This window comes from Aricia agestis, chromosome 21 (assembly GCF_905147365.1).
Source record: "Aricia agestis chromosome 21, ilAriAges1.1, whole genome shotgun sequence".
NCBI classification, from domain to species: domain Eukaryota; kingdom Metazoa; phylum Arthropoda; class Insecta; order Lepidoptera; family Lycaenidae; genus Aricia; species Aricia agestis.
Window position 1 is genome coordinate 1,250,144 of NC_056426.1, and position 20,593 is coordinate 1,270,736.

At 37.4% G+C, this 20,593-nt stretch overlaps 1 protein-coding gene across 1 annotated transcript; it reads right to left on the reverse strand.

Annotated features, from left to right (window-relative positions):
• Positions 1-122: 122 nt before the first annotated feature.
• LOC121737858 lies at positions 123-18,965 on the reverse strand. The gene is made up of 15 exons (XM_042129590.1): positions 18,851-18,965; positions 12,077-12,229; positions 11,597-11,799; positions 10,829-11,015; positions 8,303-8,688; positions 7,543-7,657; positions 7,040-7,303; positions 5,116-5,149; positions 4,683-4,759; positions 4,143-4,298; positions 3,429-3,631; positions 3,008-3,197; positions 2,382-2,764; positions 734-848; positions 123-439 (listed from the first exon to the last, which is right to left on the reverse strand). Exons 1-15 carry the CDS (start codon positions 18,897-18,899, stop codon positions 123-125), a joined length of 2,832 nt encoding a protein of 943 aa, XP_041985524.1. The 5' UTR covers positions 18,900-18,965.
• Positions 18,966-20,593: the final 1,628 nt, after the last annotated feature.

The following is a 20,593-nucleotide window of genomic DNA, read 5'->3' on the forward strand; positions in this document are numbered from 1 at the left end:
TCTCCATACGTTTTGTTACATATAAAAGATTATATTCTATTGTAATAAAAATAAACTTTTTTTTTGAGTTTTTATGTATTTAATAACAATATAACCTAACATTATCTAACCAAACAAGTATGTTAACTTCGCTTCTCAGTAATGGTTTCCAAAGGTAATTCTTCATCTATCTTTCTTCCTAAAGCCTTTTGTATTTCACTGAAAGATTTCCCTTTCGTTTCAGGCAAGAATATGGCTATCAATGTTACCAATAAAGCATTGAGGCCACTGAAGATCCAGTACGTGGCTGGTGGTCCTAAGTTTTCGGTTACAAATGGGAAGTATTTGCTGGTTAAAAACATCAAAGTGACTGATGAAGTCAGGGCTACGGATACCCCAAAGGCTCTAGCGGAATCTTCAAATAATTCTCCTATCACCAACCAAATTAAAGGACCGATTCCTGGGGACAAAAATATAATAATTACAAAGTTTAAATATCTCAAAATAATGATTTTATACTGGTTAACATACGTTTTCCGTATCCGATTTCAGAATTCACTTTCCGTATCGGGACATCCGAATGCATAGAATCAACAGAGGCAGGCAGCATACGTTCGCTTTTTTTTCGCGTGTAAAGAAAAAACAGGTGTACGCTAGTCTCACGGAATTCTAAGTCGAAATTATATTTAAATTCCGAATTAGGAAATCGAATATGGAAAACGTGATAGGCTAAAATATTATAATAATGACTTACCTGTCTGATACGCAGAAATAACCACAACTAGACTGATTAATGGTAAGTAATTCATAAACCTAGTTACAACATAATCTTCGAGTTCGGAGATCTTGAAAAATACGCCCAATCCAATCTGAAAAAAATGGTGAAATAGGAATTAGATTTTAGAAAAGAAATGAAAGTAAGAAACTAATGTTTTAGTGTTAACATTAATAATTTGAAAAATTTGTTTAGTTAGTTGCAACAATGAAGCTACTGAGCTTATTTTTATATTTAAAAGTTAAAACACCATAAGGCGGAAGGACACATGCGATTTCTTTATTAAGAAAAGATTCACGGTTCCCATGAGCTACTTTTGAGCTTACTTAGCCTACTAGGACAACATCCAGCCCTAAATAAACATAAATGAAGACGTAAGTAGGTAACTAACACTTTGAAAATGTTTGTGTTATTGCATAAATGGAGGCTTTCGGATTGTAAAAAATTACAATTTGAAATTAAAAAAAATGTGAATGTTGTGTATTATATTTTGATGGAGGAAAGTTACAATTTTTGTTCAAATTATAAGGGAAAAAAATGAATATTTGCTTATAATGTTATTAAAATTGTTATAGGTCTACCAGAGTATTTAACCATCTTCCATAGCATTGAAATACTTGGCGTTAGCATATCAAGCGAAGTCCAGCTTCGATATCATCTAGACTCTAGATTCTAGAGGGTAAGGTCAATGTTAGCCTCGAAGAAGCTTGGTGTTTTGAACAGAACGAGACAGTACTTCAGTCCGGACCAACACGTACAACTCTACAAGGCCCAGGTTCGGCCTCATATGGAATATTGTTCTCATCTCCGAGCAGGGGCGCCAAAATACCAACTGCGCTCTCTGGATCGTATCCAACGAAGGGCCGCTCGAATTGTTGACTGCCATAGTGTTTCCAACAGTTTGGACCCCTTGGAATTACGCCGAGATGTAGGAAGCTTCACTCTGCATCTTCTATCGGTTGTATGACGCTCCCCATGATACAACGGATAGAGGATGCATCGCGGGGAGATGCTCTGAGGAATTGTTCGAAATCATACCACCTGCAACTTTTCGCCATCGTCCCACGCGGAGAATATACCATCCTCATCACCTTGAAGAGTGACAGTCTTCCACCGTGTGTTTTTCGCATAACTTTCTGCCGCGCACTGTAAGACTCTGGAACGAACTGTCACCAGCAGTATTTCCGGACCTATACAACCTGCAAACCTTCAAGAGAGCGTATTTACTCTTAAAAGGCCGGTAACGCGCCTGCAGCTCTTCTGATGTTGCGAGTGTCCATGGGCGACGGTAGTTGCTTTCCATCAGGTAACCCGTTTGCTCGTTTTCCCCCTTATTTCATAAAAAAAAAAGAATCTCATGGCAAAAAGTGAGAAAATAAATTGACTAGCTATTGCTAGAGTCAATTTATTTTCTCACTTTTTTCGGTATTCCGGTATTCCGGATAGGAATAAATTATATGATCCTTTTTTAGCGGCTTATTCTGTGTGTGAAACATGCAAATATATAAATTTATCCAATGATCAAGGATATTTTTTGAAAATCTGCTGTCAAAATTTGCCATCAGATTCTGGTAGACCTATTATAGTAATCGACTACATCCACTCATGTCTTCAAATGTCAGCTTACCATTCCAACACACATCGCAGCCAATGACACAGTAAGGATGGTTTTAACTTTCATTCTACTAGAAATTATAACGTGCGTTAAAGAACTAGACACAACTTGAATCACACCAATCACAACTGAGGCTATCTCTGATTTGACACTCGTATTGGTAGTTATTAATATTGTTTGCAAGTAGAATGTTACAGCGTTGAAACCAGTGAGTTGGGTTCCAGCAGCTATGAGAATGGCCAATGCTAGTGATTTCCTAAATATACTGTCTTTTAATAACGTTATCTTCTTCGCACTTAGATTTTTGACACATTTGTATTCTTCTATTTCTTCTGTTGCTCTTTTGTTATCCCCTCGTAAGAATGTTAGCACTTTTAAAGATTCTTCTTTCCGATCTGTAAAAACATTCAAAATGTCGTAATATTCCTTTTCTAAATTTTCGATTTCAATTTCACCTTTATAACTGACAATGTCACAATTGTAATTAAGTCGAAATTGTTAAAATTATTCCAAACTAAACGCCCGCAGCTTCTTTGCACCAAAATTTGCGCGGGAGCCGTACATTTTTCCGGGATAATCCGGGATAGAGACAGACAGACACACTTTCGTTTTATATAATACTTGTACGGATAATTTACCTTTACTATATAAATACGATGGACTATCAGGTAAGAAAAACGCAACGGGGAATATCGAAATCAGTATTATAGATGTAAATAGTATATTGAATGTCCTATATGAGACGAATGGTCCTATAGAGTATGCCACTAGTTCACCAGAACTCGCAAACACTTGCAGAAGAGTACCTAAGACACCACGATGCTCCTTCTGAAACATTAGAATAAGATTAAAAATAGAAGAAGATTAATTATAAAGAGTATAAAAGCAAAAAGTCATTGATTAAAATTTATTAAATTTGTATATAATTGAATAATTATGAAAATTTCAGCAAAATAATTTCAATAGTTTAGGCATGATTGATTGACACACTTTCGCAATTATAACATTAATGTGGATTAAAATAATAATAATCAGATCAGTAGATCAAAACATCCTTACACTGGCTAGCTCCGAGGCGTATATAGGTGCTATAATCAACGTATAACAGTCTGCACTGGACATGAACAGTCTACCGACTATCAACATCCATGGTTCAGTGGCGAATATGTACAGAAGACCCACCAACAACTTCGGTATGGATAACAATAGTAGAGAGTACCGTCGACCAATTATGTCCAGAAGTCTGGCAAAGAGGATGTCCGCTAGAAGCAACAATAGCATTTTAAAAAGATAAAACCGACTACAAAATTGTACGTAATTGAAAATCAAAATTCTGTATCACAAAAACTATTGAACCGATTTAGATGAAACTTGCAGTATTCCGCAAATTAAACAATACCTAGTACAACAAAAAAGAATTACTTAAATCAGACTTGTGGTTCCAGAAATATGCGAACACAAACATAAAGACATACATACATAAAATTTAGAAATTTGGCAAATTTGTAAAGACGCTGACATATTATTATATACGAAAACTATACAGTTCTGAATATATTACCTACGCAACTCTGTTGCACCAAAATTTGTTTATCGCGCGGCAACCCTACATTTTCCCGATAAAAAGTATCCTATGTTTTTTCCCGAAACACAAAGTTTCTCTGTACCAAATTTCAGCAAAATCGATTCAGCGGTTTGGGCTTGAAGATGTAACAGACAATCAAACACACTTTCGCATTTACAATATTAATATGGATGATCATTAGCACTTACTGAATATGGCAAAAAGAAATCCAACAGACACTATCCATGATCCCTCTTCAGATGTGATCGATCTGGACAGAGGAGTTTGTTCTGGATCATTGAGTTTCACCAAAATTGGTGATGGCCATGCAAAACTGATGCCACTTGTAAATACACTGAAATTAACTAAAACAGAAACAATTTTTATAACTCATATTATGATTTTATTCGATTTATAACTTTAATTAGGCATGCGTAAACGGAAATGTGGAATTCGGTACAGCAAAAGGAAATTGGATAGGTGTCCGATAAAAGATATTATGTTCCTTTAATCAATAGCAGAGCTTAAACATGGAGGACTGTCAGCGAGGACTACCGTGGCTACGACAAATGAAAAACAGCAGATACGTCGAAAAAAAGAAAGACAAATTGCGTATTTGAAAGGAGTAAGCAAGAAACAAGGAAAAACTCATAAAATTAGTAAAAACAACAGCAATTATATACTTATATAACATTATTAGGGAGTCAGAAAAAAAGAAAACTTAAAGAAGAAAGAAGAATGTATCTTACCTATGGCAACCAGTGCGTACTGTCTGAGTAAAGGTGATGATAGTGAAATCCTCATTTTTACCAATAATGTACTTACACTTTATTTTATAGTACTATTATTAATTTAATTCACTTATTGGTCATCAACACAATCAGAATTGAAAACCATTGCTAAGATTTCACTCAATCACTTTGAATTTGCAAAGTAATAAACTAACCGATGATCGGTTAGCTTATTTCTTAAAATTGAAAGTAAGCACTTGGATTAGCAACACAATATGTAGCAAATTTATTATGAATAGAATTTAAGAACATATTAACCTTTTATGTAAAGATGTTATCTAAATTTAAATAAAAAAACGACTGGCTAAAACACGAACGAGATTTAAGTAACAGTATACTTTAAGCTAGAATCCAGTTTAGTGCTAGCAGTGAAATAATAACTGATTCTTACGTTATCTTGAAAAACGTTAAGGCACCACTTTTTACTGCAATTGTAAATAGCACGATCACGACAAATGCTACCTGCTATAATAATATAATATTATATTTGTAAAATAACTCTCATATCCTTTGGAATTTTTTATTGTGACGTCAGAATAGGCTCGATTTATATGCGTTCGCGCAAACAAGCGGTTTGGCCGCTACACCACAAGCAATTGTATGTAAAATCGCCGCGGCCATGCCGCTATTAAATTAAATCGTTACATACGTTTGCTTATGATCGTCGTATCGCAGACAATACGCTTATTAGCGTGGACACAATATAAATATAAAACGACGACGTCTAAAGGGCTACGAGAATATATTATACGAAAATATATAGACTCGCAAATATATTACTAAGATTACCTACGGTTGCAACTTGCATTTCGAGCAACGCGTCTTGAAATACACTGCAGATCTATTATCATAAATTCAAGCCCAGTACGAATCCGGAAAATACACCGGAAGAACAAAAGGAAGTGCATAGGAAACAGGAAATACATTATAATTATTATTATAAGCTTTTATTTAACTTGCTCTGTATGTATGTATATTCGGGTGAAATTTTGGAACTCAATTTTGAAGTAGATATAATTAACTGATTGAACTGAAATTTTGCATGCATATTTAGTTTGGATGACAATGCACGATATTGTATGTGACATTACTCTAAATTCAATATGGCCGACAATCCAAGATGGCGAACTAGTTATTTTCTATGCAGTACTACAATATGGATATTAAATGAAAGGGTTTTTTGAGAGTAACTCGAAAATGAATGTAATGTCACTCTACATCCAATATAGCAGCTCATCTAAGATAGAGGAATAGTTATTTTTATTGCACTTCTGCAATATGGGTATCAAATGAAAGGGCTCATTGAGAGTAACTTGAAAACGTATGTAATGTCATTCTACATCCAATATGGCGGCTTATCCATGACAGAGGAATAGTTATTTTTAAAGCACTTCTACATTATGGGTTCTACATTAAGGGCTCAATGACAGTAAATTGAAAAGCAATAGGTAGTTTCGTGTCATGTCGTGTCGTGCCGTGCCGTACCGTGCCGTGCCGTGTCGTGTCGTGGCGTGGGCGTGTCGTGATGTGACGTGACGTGACGTGTCGGGTAGTGTCATTTTAAGTCAAATCCAGCCGAATTTTAGAAAATGCCCGGTTGAATCCGGTCACTTTTGCTAAGTGAAATTAAATTTTTTAGTCATTTAGAAATGAACGAAATATAACAACTCGCTAAAATATATCTAAGACACGGTTTTCCTACTGATCAAAATCAAGTACAATTTCTTAAGGACTTAAGGTTATCAGATATTAACAAATCTTGAAACAAAACAAACTACAATCAAGCAGACTAAGAAGTCTAGCCAGAGATAACTAAAAAATAAAAAATAAATTATAAGCAAAAAATAAAAATAAAAAAAATTATTTAAATAGTCTAAAAAGAAGAAAATAAATTTATCCTAAAAAATTCTAACAATTAAGTTATTACCTCAATTTTATACAATTTGCATGATAATAAAAGCTTGTCGCGAGACTTAACAATCTGTCAGTATTTAATTAAGTACTTTAATAAAATAAAAAATATAATATTATTAATTTACTCAGTTAACTAGTTTATTTACAAATCACGTGATAAGCTTTTATTATCATGCAAATTGTATAATATATTGAAGTTATAACTTAATTGTTAGAATTTCTTAGGATAAATTTATTTTCTTCTTTTTAGACTATTTAAATAAAAACATTTTTTTCAAAAAGTTTTTTGCTTATTTTATTATTCTTGTCATGACTAAAAATATAATGGAGGAAAAGACAAAACAAGTCAATGAGATCTAAGTTATATTAAACACTATTAACACTTTTCTTCTAATCTTTACATCCTAAAGCATTTTGAATTTCGCTAAAGGACTTTCCTTTGGTTTCTGGAAGGAACATGGATATGGATATAATTAGTAATACGGTGACTCCGCTGAAAACCCAATAAGTTATGGCTGGTCCCATCGCTGTGACGAGAAGAAAGAAATATTTGGTCATGATAAAGACCAAAAGCGTGGCTGTGGATAAAAATAAGGAGACGCCGAATGCTCTGGAGACATCATCGAATAATTCAGCAGAAATTATGAAGTATAGGGATCCAATACCTGGAACAAAAAGAAGATGGCTATATTTTATGAGCTAGCTGTGCCCTGCGATGTTACCCGCGGTTTTAGGTGAAATGTAATAAATAATAATGGACTATGAAAAGTATTTATATTAGGATCATACTGTGATGGTGCATAAAAAAATTGTCCTATAAGTCGAACAATGACGTAGGTCCGTCAACTGCCTAGGAATCAATTTCTTTGATGTTACCTAAATAAAAAATAATGTCAAAACTCACCAACATTGTAGCCATAAATTACAACTACTATAGACAGAAGAGGTAGATAATTTAAGAAACCTTCTATGACATAATCTTCAGCTTCGGTTATCTTGAAGAAAATTCCTAGACTTGCCTGAAAATAATGGTTTTAAAGTTATTATTAAGAACTATTGTGCTTAAACTATTATGCAGATGGCGGACCTAAGTAATTTGGTCGCGTCAAACCAATCCGACCACATGACGTAGATGCGCCAACTGCCTAGGAATCAATTTCCTCGATGGTATCTACCTATGTAATTGATTGTACCGTTGGTTCTTGGTAGAAATGCATGTTGAACACTAATAAAACAATATTTGCGTGCACTTTTTCCACTATATTAATAATATAGTGGAAAAAGTGCACGCAAATATTGTTTTATTGGTATCTACCCACATAAAAAAATTTGAGAGGTGTCAAGGGACGCCCGAATGGAACGAAGTTATTCATTTATGTTCAAAAAACCTGTATATATATACACTCAAAAAAAATATTAAAAAAACGCCATCTATTGACGCCCAGGAATACTAACAACGCGTCGCTGTTTATTTAAAAAAAAACGCCATCTAGTTGACGCATAGGAATACTTACTATCAGCGCCATCTGCCCCTAACATGCAGGTACTAATAAAAAAGTGTCGAGGTCAAATCAAGGTCAAATGTCGTTCTGTCTAGCCTTCAGATTTACGCCGAACGCGGGATAAGGAACTTCGTTCCAATATGTAACAAGAATTAAACGTACCATTCCAAGAGCATATCCAGTGAGAGACCATGTCAAAATCGGCTTTCTGCCGAACCTCCTGGCTATAGGGGTCGCAGTGAATCCACCAGTAAATTGAATGACTCCAGCTATGACTGATGAAATTTCTGCTGTAACGCTCACTCCCGTCGACTCCAGAATCGTCTGCAGATAGAACGAGACAGCACTAGATCCTATGATCTGGCTTCCCATACCCAACATCAGACTAAGTGCCAAGGATTTTCGGAAGGTTGCATTCTTTAACAGCGCTAGTTTGTTAACATCTACTTTGCTTCGTTGTACGTTCTCGTATCCTTCCAGTTCTTCTTTTACTAGTGCATCAGTTCCTCTTATAAGTGTTAAGACTTTTATGGAGTCTTCTAATCGACCTTTAATAAGTTTATAATTATTTTTATTATAATTAATGTAATACGACAACAGGCATACATTACTTTCTTTTATCCTAATATCTTTCGTTCAGAATTGTTTCAAAATGTTTAATGTTTATCCGTCTATTAATTTTATCTTTACTTATAATTTAAATGAGAATATGTGTCTCTCTGTCTGTCTGACCTCTTCACGACCAAAGCGCTGAACTGATTTTGCTAAAATTTGTAATGGAGATACTTTGAATCCCGAGAAAGGACATAGGATACTCTTTAATCCGGGAATATGTACCATTGAGGGTAGGCAGTTGACGGACCAACGTCATTTGGTAGGATCATGTCAATGATGTTAATTATTATGATCTTTCGGCTGGGTTTGACCACAATAGACATAACTACCAGTAGTTCGACTGCAAAGAAACGGACAGGTTTCAATATCTGTCAAATTCGTCGGGTTTCACTAGGATTATGAACGGAATGTGCCTCGCGCTAACTGATATAATTTATTTTTAAATATTTAAAATAAAGATTTCAAAATTGGATTCTGACAATTTTAATCGCATGTGCCAAAACACAAACAACAATACGACCAAAGAGGAACACGTCCAGCGAATATGTCATAGTTTTAAATTCGTAGGTAACAATTTAACAACCCTGGCGACGATTTTCGTCATAATACGTCAAATTTAAAAATTACAACATCAGTTCTAAGTCGGTATACTCTATCATTCTGTCTACTCTGGTTTGACGTAACGCGACCAAACTGCGTGGATCCCCCATCTGCCTAGGAATTAACTACTGTGATAGTATGGTTATGGTGCAGTCGCAACAGATTTGTGGGCGTCATCTACCTAGTTATATTAAAAGATTAAGAGGAGTCCACACCGCCGTTTTTCCATACAAACGCTGTCCCCTGTTTCCTCCCTGGATAATGCCGGTAGAATTATGATTTTTTTCCTGAATAATATGGCCACTTTTAGTATGTCCCCTATGTTTTCGTTTTTTTCATAATTTTATTATTAAAAAAGATAAGAACGTCCAAAAACCTAAAAAAATGGCAAGATTTTCCTCTGTGTTCAAACACCCAGAAAACAAAACTGGCTAAAATATACAAAAAAAATAAAACATAGGAACACAGCTCAATCCTTGTCTTAATTTTTAATATAAAAAGTACTTAAATCGGCTGAGTTTTGGAGAAGGAATCAGCGGACAACGAATCGAAGATTTTCTGTTCTTTTGTTAGAACTTTTGTCTTGTTGTCTCTATCGCGCTCTGCGGTGGGAGACTTGAGATTGGTGAGACAGCAATACATTTTCAAATACCTATTTTCAATTTCTCTCGCCCCTGGTGTATCCTCTTAATTTTTTCTCACTTTTTTTGGTAAAAAAGTGGGGCCCGTGCGAGTTTCTTACGCCGGTTCTTCTCGCCGGGTTAGTTCCCGAACCGGTGGTAGGCATCATGTAGACGTTCAGAGAACATTTGCAAAAAAATATTCTGAATAAAAAAGTTTGAGTTTGAGTTTAGGCTTTAGCAACAACAGTTCTTACTTCCTAGTGTCTCTTATTATTCGAATATTTTGTTGACATTATATGAACAAAATTAAATATAAATGGAGATAAACTGAGATAAACAGATTTTATCTTAACTTTTTAAGATTGCATTTAATACTGTGCAATTTGACAAAAATATTGAAATATGGTGAATATACTGATGATAGTAATAGGATAGATAATGGTAAATAGTAATTGCCAATTTAATGAGGTCACTGATTGGCAAAATGAAATGAAATTTCAAAAAAAAAAAAATTGATGGACTGAACAGAGGAATCATCGAATCATACATTATGTATAATTGGTCCATTACAATACATAGTCTTAAGATATTGATTGTAGATTATGTTTAAGACTACATAAAGTAAAAATCTCTCGAAATTGGATCTCCAGGAAATCGGACATTTTCCAGCATAAAAACTATCCTATATTCCCCTATCCTATATTTCCCGAGACTCAAAGACGTATCTCCATGCCAAATTACAGCAAAATCGGTTCAGTGGTCCGAGCGTAAAGAGGTAACAGACGTACAGACGAGACAGCGTTTCAAATTCTGACGACACACTCCCAACCGAAGTGCTTCAGAATCTTACCTTTTGAGTAGAGATAATAAGGGCTCTCAGGTACAAACAGCAGTGGTATGCTGGTGACTACTATAAGGGTAGTCAGGATTGTGTTGAAAGTGACATACGACGTGTAGGGTCCGACGGACAACGTGACGACCATACCAAGGGCAGAGAACATGGCCAAGGAGACTCCGAGGGCGCCACGTTGCTTTTTCTAAAAAATGTTCAAGTGAAGTAAATTAATTAAAAAAACTGCACGTCGTCCTTAAGCCTGTACTGATTTAAAATTGATTAACTACGGCCAAGGTTGTTCGGTTCCATACCGTTATAGAGTAATAATAGCCCAAAAGTTGTGTTCTTTTGTACCTATACAAAAAAAATTAAATAAGGGGGCTCCTAAGCCCCCTTATATATTTTTATTAATTATTAAAGTACTAAGGACTTTGTCAAAATTTCAAGGTCCTACCGGTTGTCATTATTGATTACGATTTACGACCAAAAAAGCCAAAAAAAAAACACGTTTGTTGTATTGGAGTTTGAAAATTATGACCACCCTACATTATTTAAACGTTAACTTATCTCTATTTTGAATCGTTACTGTGTTCCATCACTAGAAATCAATTTTGTGTCTTTAAAGATTTCTCATAGAAGTGAATTGCTATTCTTGGGATATAAAGATATAAAGATCTCAATTCACAAGTCTATTAATTTTAACCCCTTGTTACCAAAATTAGCAATACACAAAGCGTGACAGCATTAGTTAATGCCTGAAGAATTAATTTAGCTATGACTCACGTTCGCAATTTCCGAAGCATAGATAGGCACTCCGCAAAACATGATAAATTCCAACATCGTTCCTATAGCTCTTCCGAGAATCAACATCCATACTTCAGTCGCAAATAGTAGTAGTAGCCCAACGAACACTTTGAAGAGACATCCTAGTAGAATGCTGTTCTTTCTTCCTAATGTATCTAGGAGTACACCTAGACCAAGACTACCTGAAATAAAATTATTATCGAATGGGTATTATTTATTTATTTTTATTTTAAATTGATACAACAACAACTTATTGCTACAAACATCATTTATTTACAGGTACATATTTTATTCTAAAACAAAAGTTACACAAATTTAAGCGCCTGCGCAATTCTAATAGCAAATGCGCAATCGCGATTTATTGCTAATGAGTAATTACTGTAATTATTTCTCATGATTGCTTTTTGTTGCTACTTATTGCTTTTTAATGCTATTTATTGCTATTCACCGTCAACTTACTCACAGCTGCGCACAGGAATCCCACGGAAACGACCCAGGATCCCTCGTCTTCGGTCAGGGGCCTCGACAGCGGTGTGTCATCGCTCATCAGCTTCACCAGCATCGGGGAGGGCCAGCCCAAGTTCATGCCAGCAGTGAACATGCTGAGATTCACTGGATAGGAAAATTAATCTTCACAAATAGGTATATACTATACTACTAGCTGACCCAGCAAACGTTGTTTTGCCATATTATAGAGTATTTCGCACATATTATTTTATTGAAGTGACTAAATAAGTATAGCACCATGGCAACGTCCATCGCTATCCCGTCGCAGAAACAATGGTTGCCGTCAGTCTCGAGTTGTAAATTGTAATAATTTACTAAGTATTGTTTATTCAACAAATGCACTTATTACGATAAAAAATAGCCAGTAGCCGATTCTCAGACCTACTGCATATGCATCTAAAATTTGGTACAAATCAGTAAAGCCGTTTCGGAGGAGTACGGTAACTAACATTGTGACACGAGAATTTTATTAAAGTAATATATAAGAGATACAGACACACTTTCGCATTTATAATATTAGTAATAGATTCCCCACTTCGTTGCGTCGAAGATCATTGATACGTTTGTCGATACAATTTTACCATAACTGCGTTTTGGGTAAAAATTGCGTCTTCTTTACAACATAAATTAGGTAACTAAAGAAGAATAAACTAAAGACAAACGAATGACAATAATCATAATATTATCTGCTCAAGAATTATTTAAATATTTCAAGGACGCCATTTTGAGAGTTCCGTACATCTATACTTAATATTATAAAGCAGAAGAGTTTGTTTGTTTGTTTGAACGCGCTAATCTTAGGAACTACTGGTCCGATTTGAAAAATTCTTTCAGTGTTAGCTAGCCCATTTATCGAGGAAGGCTATAGGTTATATTTTATTACGCTAAGACTAACAAAAGCGAAGAAATAGAGGAAAGTGTAGCAAAAACGGGGGAAATTATTTGAAAGGGCTTATTTGAGCGCGTTAATCTCAGGAACTACTAGTCCGATTTAAAAAACTATTTCAGTATTAGATAGCCTATTTATCTAGAAAGTCTATAGGTTATATTTTATTGCGCTAGAACTAATAGGAGCGAAGAAATAGAGGAAAGTGTGGAGAAAACGGGAGAAATTATTTGAAATGGCTTATTTGAACGCGCTAATCTCAGGAACTGCTGGTCCGATTTAAAAAACTCTTTCAGTGTTAAATAGACTATTTATTTAGAAAGGCTATAAGCTATAGTTTATCATGCTAAGACTAATGGGAGCGAAGAAATAGAAAAAAATGTGGAAAAAACGGGGGAAATTATTTGAAAGGGCTTATCTCACGAACTACTGGAGACATTTTTCTGTTATTTGGCACAGATAAGAAGTAAATTATAGACTATTTTTGTGGACTAATTTGTCTGTGAAATATATAATTTACACGGGCGAAGCTGCGCGGAACGTTATATTTCGCGTGGTCACGACATCACTCGTAAACGGCTGGACCCATTTTGTTGAAATTTGGTATAAAGATACTTTGAGTCCCAAAAAAGAACATAGGATACATTTTGTCCCGAAAAAGTGTACGGTTACTGCACAATATACTTTTATGATTTGCGCGGAAACTATTCAATCTATTTTGATGGAATTTGATATGGAGATACTTTGAGTCTCGGGAAAGGACAAGGAATACTAATTATGTCCCGGAAAATGTATGGTTCCCGCACAATAAACTTTTATGATTATCGCCTAAACTATTCAATCTATTTTGATGAAATTTGGTATGGCAATATGGCAATACTTTCAGTCTCGGGAAAGGACAAGGGATACTTTTTATCCCAGAAAATATACGGTTCCCGCACAATAAACTTTTATGATCATCGCCTAAACTATTCAATCTATTTTGATGAAATTTGGTATGGAGATTGGAGATACTAATTTGAATCTGAGACAAGGAATGTTTTTTGTCCCGGAAAAAAAATGTGTGGTTCCCACACAAATCACAATACCTACTTATACTTTTCTGATTTGCGCGTAAACGACTCAATCGATGTACGGGAACAACACAGCTATAAACTAAAGTTCACGCGGACGAAGTCGCGGGCAACAGCTAGTTATTTATACATAAAGGGTAAAAACGGGACCCAATTACTGAGACTTCGTTGTCTGTCCGTCTGTCCGTCTGTCTGTCTGTCTGTCTGTCTGTCTGTCTGTCTGTCTGTCTGTCTGTCTGTCTGTCTGTCTGTCTGTCTGTCTGCCTGTCTGTCTGTGTGTCTGTCTGTCTGTCTGTCTGTCTGTCCGTCCGTCCGTCCGTCCGTCCGTCCGTCCGTCCGTCCGTCCGTCCGTCCGTCCGTCCGTCCGTCCGTCCGTCCGTCCGTCCGTCCGTCCGTCCGTCCGTCCGTCTGTCCGTTCGTCCGTCAGTCCGTCCGACTGTCTGTCTTTCTCCAGGCTGTATTTCAAAAACCGCTAAGTATAGCTAGACTTCTAAAATTTTAACTGATTGTGTAATGTGTATAATATATCTGTTGCCGCTATTTCAACAAATACTAAAAACAACATAAAATTAATATTTAACGGGGGCTTCCATACAACAAACGTGAATTTTTTTTTTGCCCTTTTTTGCTCGATATCGATAACGGCAACAGATAGGCACTTTAAATTTTCACAAAATCCTCAATTATATTATGAGTACTTTTATAATTTATTTATTTAAATTGATACACCAACAACTTATTGCTACAAGATTACATTATTTCTTTACAGGTATACTTATTCTAAAACAAAAGTTAATTACAGGTGTACACAGCAATTAACTAAGGGACTAAATAAGTATATTGTCACCATGGCAACGTCCATCACTATCCCGTCGCACAAACAATGGTCGCCGCAGTCTCGAGTTGTAATAATTTACTATTAGTTTTTCAACAATTTTTTTTATTAAATAAGTGGGCAAATGAGCAAACGGGTCACCTGATGGTAAGTAACTACCGTTGCCCATGGACACTCGCAACATCAGAAGAGCTGCAGGTGCGTTGCCGGCCTTTTAAGAGGTAATACGCTCTTTTCTTGAAGGTTTGCAGGTCGTATAGGTCCGGAAATACTGCTGGTGACAGTTCGTTCTAAAATCTTACAGTGCGCGGCAGAAAGTTACGCGAAAAACGCATTGTGGACTGCCACTCATCAAGGTGATGAGGATGGTATGTTTTTCGCGTGGGACGATTGCGAAAAGTTGCAGGTGGTATGATTCGCATAGCAATGAATGCCATTGGTCTGTAACATGTCATTGATATGCAGTATGAATAGAGTAGGCGATAGCACACAGCCCTGAGGGACACCAGCATCAACTGACTGAGTTTCCGAGCATTCGAAGTCAACTACGACCTTTATGCTTCTGTCTCCTAAAAAATTAGTGATCCACTTACATAATTTCTCGGGCAGCCCGTATGATGGAAGCTTCATACGTGGGAGAGCCATGCTTCGGCACGAATGGGCCGGCTCGACCGGAGAAATACCACGTTCTCACAGAAAACCGGCGTGAAACAGTGCTAGCGCTGTGTTTCGCCGAGTGAGTGAGTTTACCGGAGGCCCAATCCCCTACCCTATTCCCTCCCCTACCCTTCCCTATTCCCTCCCCTACCCTTCCCTATTCCCTCCCCTACCCTTCCCTATTCCCTTCCCATCCCTACCCTCCACTATTACCCTATTCCCTCTTAAAAGGCCGGCAACGCACCTGCAGCTCTTCTGATGTTGCAAGTGTCCATGGGCGACGGAAGTTGCTTTCCATCAGGTGACCCGTTTGCTCGTTTGCCCCCTTATTGCATTAAAAAAAAAAAAAAAAAGCAGCGCTTTATGCCAAACCCGATCAAAGGCCTTCGTAATGTCCAAACTAGCAGCCAATGCCTCTCCCTTCAACTCAATTGCCTGAGCCCAACGATGAGTCAGGTACGCCAAGAGATCACCAGCCGAGCGACCCTTACGGCAATTGTTTGTCGCTTAGTAATCCCTGGCCGTCCAAGTATGGAAGAAGCTGGCTATTAATAATGGATTCCATTATCTTCGAGAAGAGAGAGGTTATAGCGATTGGTCTGTAGTTGGAAGGATTTGATCGATTACTTTTTTTGGGGATCGGGTGCACCAAGGCTGTTTTCCAGGAAGCCGGGACGATGCCAGTGGAATAGGAGAGCCGAAAAAGACGCGTCAAGACCGGAGCCAACTCTGGAGCACACTTTTTTAACACAATAGGCGGGATTCCGTCAGGCCCACTCGACTTTTGGATATCAAGGGAACGGGGGGTTTTTCGCACTGAGCGCTGATGAGACCGAATATCCGACATGATGCTTGTGGATCGCGGTATGTTCGGCGGTTTCTGCCCCCCGTCATCCAGGGTCGAGTTTGACGCAAAGAGCTTGCCCAAAAGATCGGCTTTGTCTTTTGCGTCCTGGGCCAACGATCCATTTCCTACGTGTAGGGATGGTAGGGTTGGCTTGCAGAAATTTCTTTCGATAGCTTTGACTAGAGACCAGAATGCACGGGTTCCCGAGGGGAGGCGCTCAAGTCTCCTGCCAATGGGGGGATCCCATACAAAAAAAAAACTACGGCACGGAGCCCTTCTTGCGCGAGTTCGACTCGCACTTGGCTGATTTTTTATCATACCACGTGAGAAAGGAAAAGTCCTAATCTAAGAAAATATTGTTTATCTTATCATTATAGGCCTACCTAACACCAATGTTTTGGCCCATATTATGTTTGGTTAGATTAGATTAATAAAAACCAGCCAAGTGCGTGTCGGGCCACGCGCAGTATAGGGTTCCGTAGTACCGCAGCAAAAGCTGAAAAAAGAAAAAAATCATTCCCGCTTGATGTGTGATAGGTACTAGGTACGTGGGAGAGCCATTCTACGGCACGAATGGGCCGGCTCGACCGGAGAAATACCACGTTCTCACAGAAAACCGGTGTGAAACAGCGCTTGCGTTGTGTTTCGCCGAGTGAGTGAGTTTACCGGAGGCCCAATTCCCTTCCCTATCCTCCCCTACAACCCTTCCCTTTCCATCCCTACCCTCCCCTATTACCCTATTTCCTCTTAAAAGGCCGGCAACGCACCTGCAGCTCTTCTGATGTTGCGAGTGTCCATGGGCGACGGAAGTTGCTTTCCATCAGGTGGCCCGTTTGCTCAATTGCCCCCTTATACATTAAAAAAAAAAATTGTTGGCATCATTACTATGTGCATTCTAGCCAAATTACAGCTTTGTAGGTCTTATAGTCTCTAAGCAAAACCACGGACAGACAGACGGACAGACAGACGGACAGACCGAAACTATAAGGGTTCCTTGTTGACTACGGAACCCTAAAAACGTTAATGAGATCAAAAGCTCTTAAGGTCTTTTGAAAAACCGGCGTTACACAGGGACCCGTTATTTTGATAAATTACATTATTACGATAGCGGATAGCTTTTTTTTATAAAATAAGGGGGCAAACGAGCAAACGGGTCACCTGATGGAAAGCAACCTCCGTCGCCCATGGACACTCGTAGCATCAGAAGAGCTGATGCAGCGTTTTATTTTTTGACCGACTTCAAAAAAGGAGGTTATCAATTCGACGCGTATGTATGTAATATTTCCAAAACTGCCCACTTTTCATATATAATATTATGTTAGTCTATATCAGCATCTGAACAAAATATGTGCCACATTTCAAAATTGTATGTATGTATGTTTTTATATTTGTGTTTGCATATCTCCGGAACTACAAGTCCGATTCAAGTGATTATTTTTGTTGTACTAGGTATTGTTCAACTTAGGGAATAGTGCAACATTCATCAAAATTGGTTCAGTAGTTTTGGAGACAGGGAGTTTTAATTCTCAATTACGCACAATTTTGAAGTCGGTTTTATCTTTTTGAAATACAGTTATTATTCATATTGTTTCCTATGCTATTTCAAGTCTTCTAATTTCGATTTTGTTTCCGCTAGCTGTCTTAAAAGGAGGACTTATTTTTGTTACTGATCTTAGATGTTATATTTTTTATATATCTATAATAATATCTTCTTCGTTATCTGGTGGTTTGGCTTCGGCGTCGTCATCCATTATCAATCATCTGTAGGGTCTATTCTTCTTCTTCAAAGAAGTCTCTTCTTGGAGAAGTTACACCCGAACCAGAATTTTACAAACTCTCGCAAGAGGTAGTTAGTATACCTACCATTTAACATTTCATTATCTTCGTACCTAATACTTAAACTCGTACTCGTGAATGTATGTCACGATTCATGAACGTTACACATCCATACTAACAATATAAATACGAAAGTGTATCTGTCTAATAAGTATATTTATTATAGCAACATAAAATATAGCCTATAGCCTTCCTCAACAAATGGGCTATCTGACACTGAAAGAATTTTTCAAATCGGACCAGTAGTTCCTGAAATGAGCTAGTTCAAATAAGCCCTTTCAAATAATTTCCCCCCGTTTTTTCCACACTTTCCTCTATTTCTTCGCTCCTATTAGTATTAGTGCGATAAAATATAGCCTATAGCCTTCCTCGATAAATGGGCTATCTAACACTGAAAGATTTTTTCAAATCGGACCAGTAGTTCCTGAGATTAGCGCATTCAAACAAACAAACTAACAAACTCTTCCGCTTTATAATATTAAATATAGATAATATAAAATAAACAAATATGCATAATTGTCATAGTACATTTTTGTCGTACGCAACTAACCAACACCTAAACAATAAATCAAATTCAATAAAAACAATTTACCTATCAAAACGTAGCCATACTGCCTCAGAGTTTCTATAGCCACTTTCATTTTCACTTTTTCGAGAAAGAGGTTTTCCTTTTATCGAAAATAACAATCACAATATTCGCAACCGCAGACGAAAGGTTTTTGAAGACAACTGATAATCGTGCGATTAGTTATGAGATATCAACATTTTTATTTAATCCTCAGGCAATAGACATACGCTAGACATAGGAACATGGCAAAACGCGTGCCAAAATTGGAACAACCTCGTCCTATCTGCTATCCTAATCCAATCTCTCTCCATAGGGAGATTTCTATTAGAAATAAGCAGATATTTTGTGTCGTCTTGCTGTGTAAATAATTATTTTGTAAGGGTGGGTTGCACCAACTTACTTTAACTATAACTTTAACTTTAGCTATAACTTTAACTACAATGCAAAATATCAAATCTTTGGTTAAAGTCAAAAATGGACGCCATATTTAACCATAACCTTGAGCTCGACAAGGCTTTGAATGAACGTGGCGAAAAAAGGAACTAACGCTGTCATCATACAAAAACACAATTTTTAACAGTTCTCCTTTACCAGCAGCGCCCCCGCCCACGTTCATTTATAACCTTGTTGGACCAGCTGTCATCTGTCAAATTCTGTGGTCATAGTTAAGGTTAAAGTTAAAGTTAGCCTTAACTATAACCATAACTTTAACTTTAACCACGCCTCTCATGCAACTCACCCTAAATGTTTATTGTGCACAATAAATCATTAAATAAAACTTTGGTTCCGTTTGGGGCCATTTCAGCATTTGAAGTGTGGCGATAAATGATAATAATATAAGCCTACCTAATCTTTTCATGTATGAAGATTATTTCCGTTAAAAGTGCGTAGTTCCATACCTTTAATTTATAGCCCCCAGTACAGAACAGCCCACGATGGCCAACTGCAGACCATCGTTAACCGTAGACCACGATCACTTGGTGTTAAACACAATGGCGCATGGCTCATCACAGCCTGGCAATTGACTGGCCATCGTCCGCCATCATAAACCATTACCCAGTCTACACAATGGCGATGGCTTGTAGTGGGCCAGTATGGACCATTGTCATGAAGACCTTACTTTTTTAACACCCGGCAACGGGTGGATCAATTTTGATTGGTTGTTTTTGTTTGAAAGCTGACATGATCGTTAGCAGTGCCGGTTTTAGCACTACCAAGGTGCTGGCTAATGGTAGTGCTGAAAAAAGGGCCGCAGGCGCCACTTTTTTCAGCACTTAACCTTTCTTTGCCTTCGGCGAACTGGGCAGTCTTGACTCGGTGAGTTCGATTCCGCGTTGGAAACAAGTTATTTCAAAGTTTCGTTAGGATAAGCAGACTGATCACCTGATTGTCTGACAAGTAAGATGATCCATGCGTCGGATGGGCATGTAAAAAGTCGGTCCTGCGCCTAACCTCTCGCCAGTCGTGTCATGGATAGCTATATCTTACCATCGCTCACTTACGCCTGTCAAACATGGAAATTTACAAATCGAGTTAAGAACAAAATAACGACTTGCCAGAGGAGCATGGAGCGCAGCATGCTGAACATAAGAAGAGTACAAAGAATACGTCACTCCAAAATACGAGAGATATCACGGGTAACAGATGCACTATCTTATGCAAAGAAATTGAAGTGGCGCTGGGCAGGCCACGTGGCGAGAATGAGCGACGACAGATGGACAATTCGACTAACTTCATGGACAGGACCCAAAGTAAACCTAGAGCAAG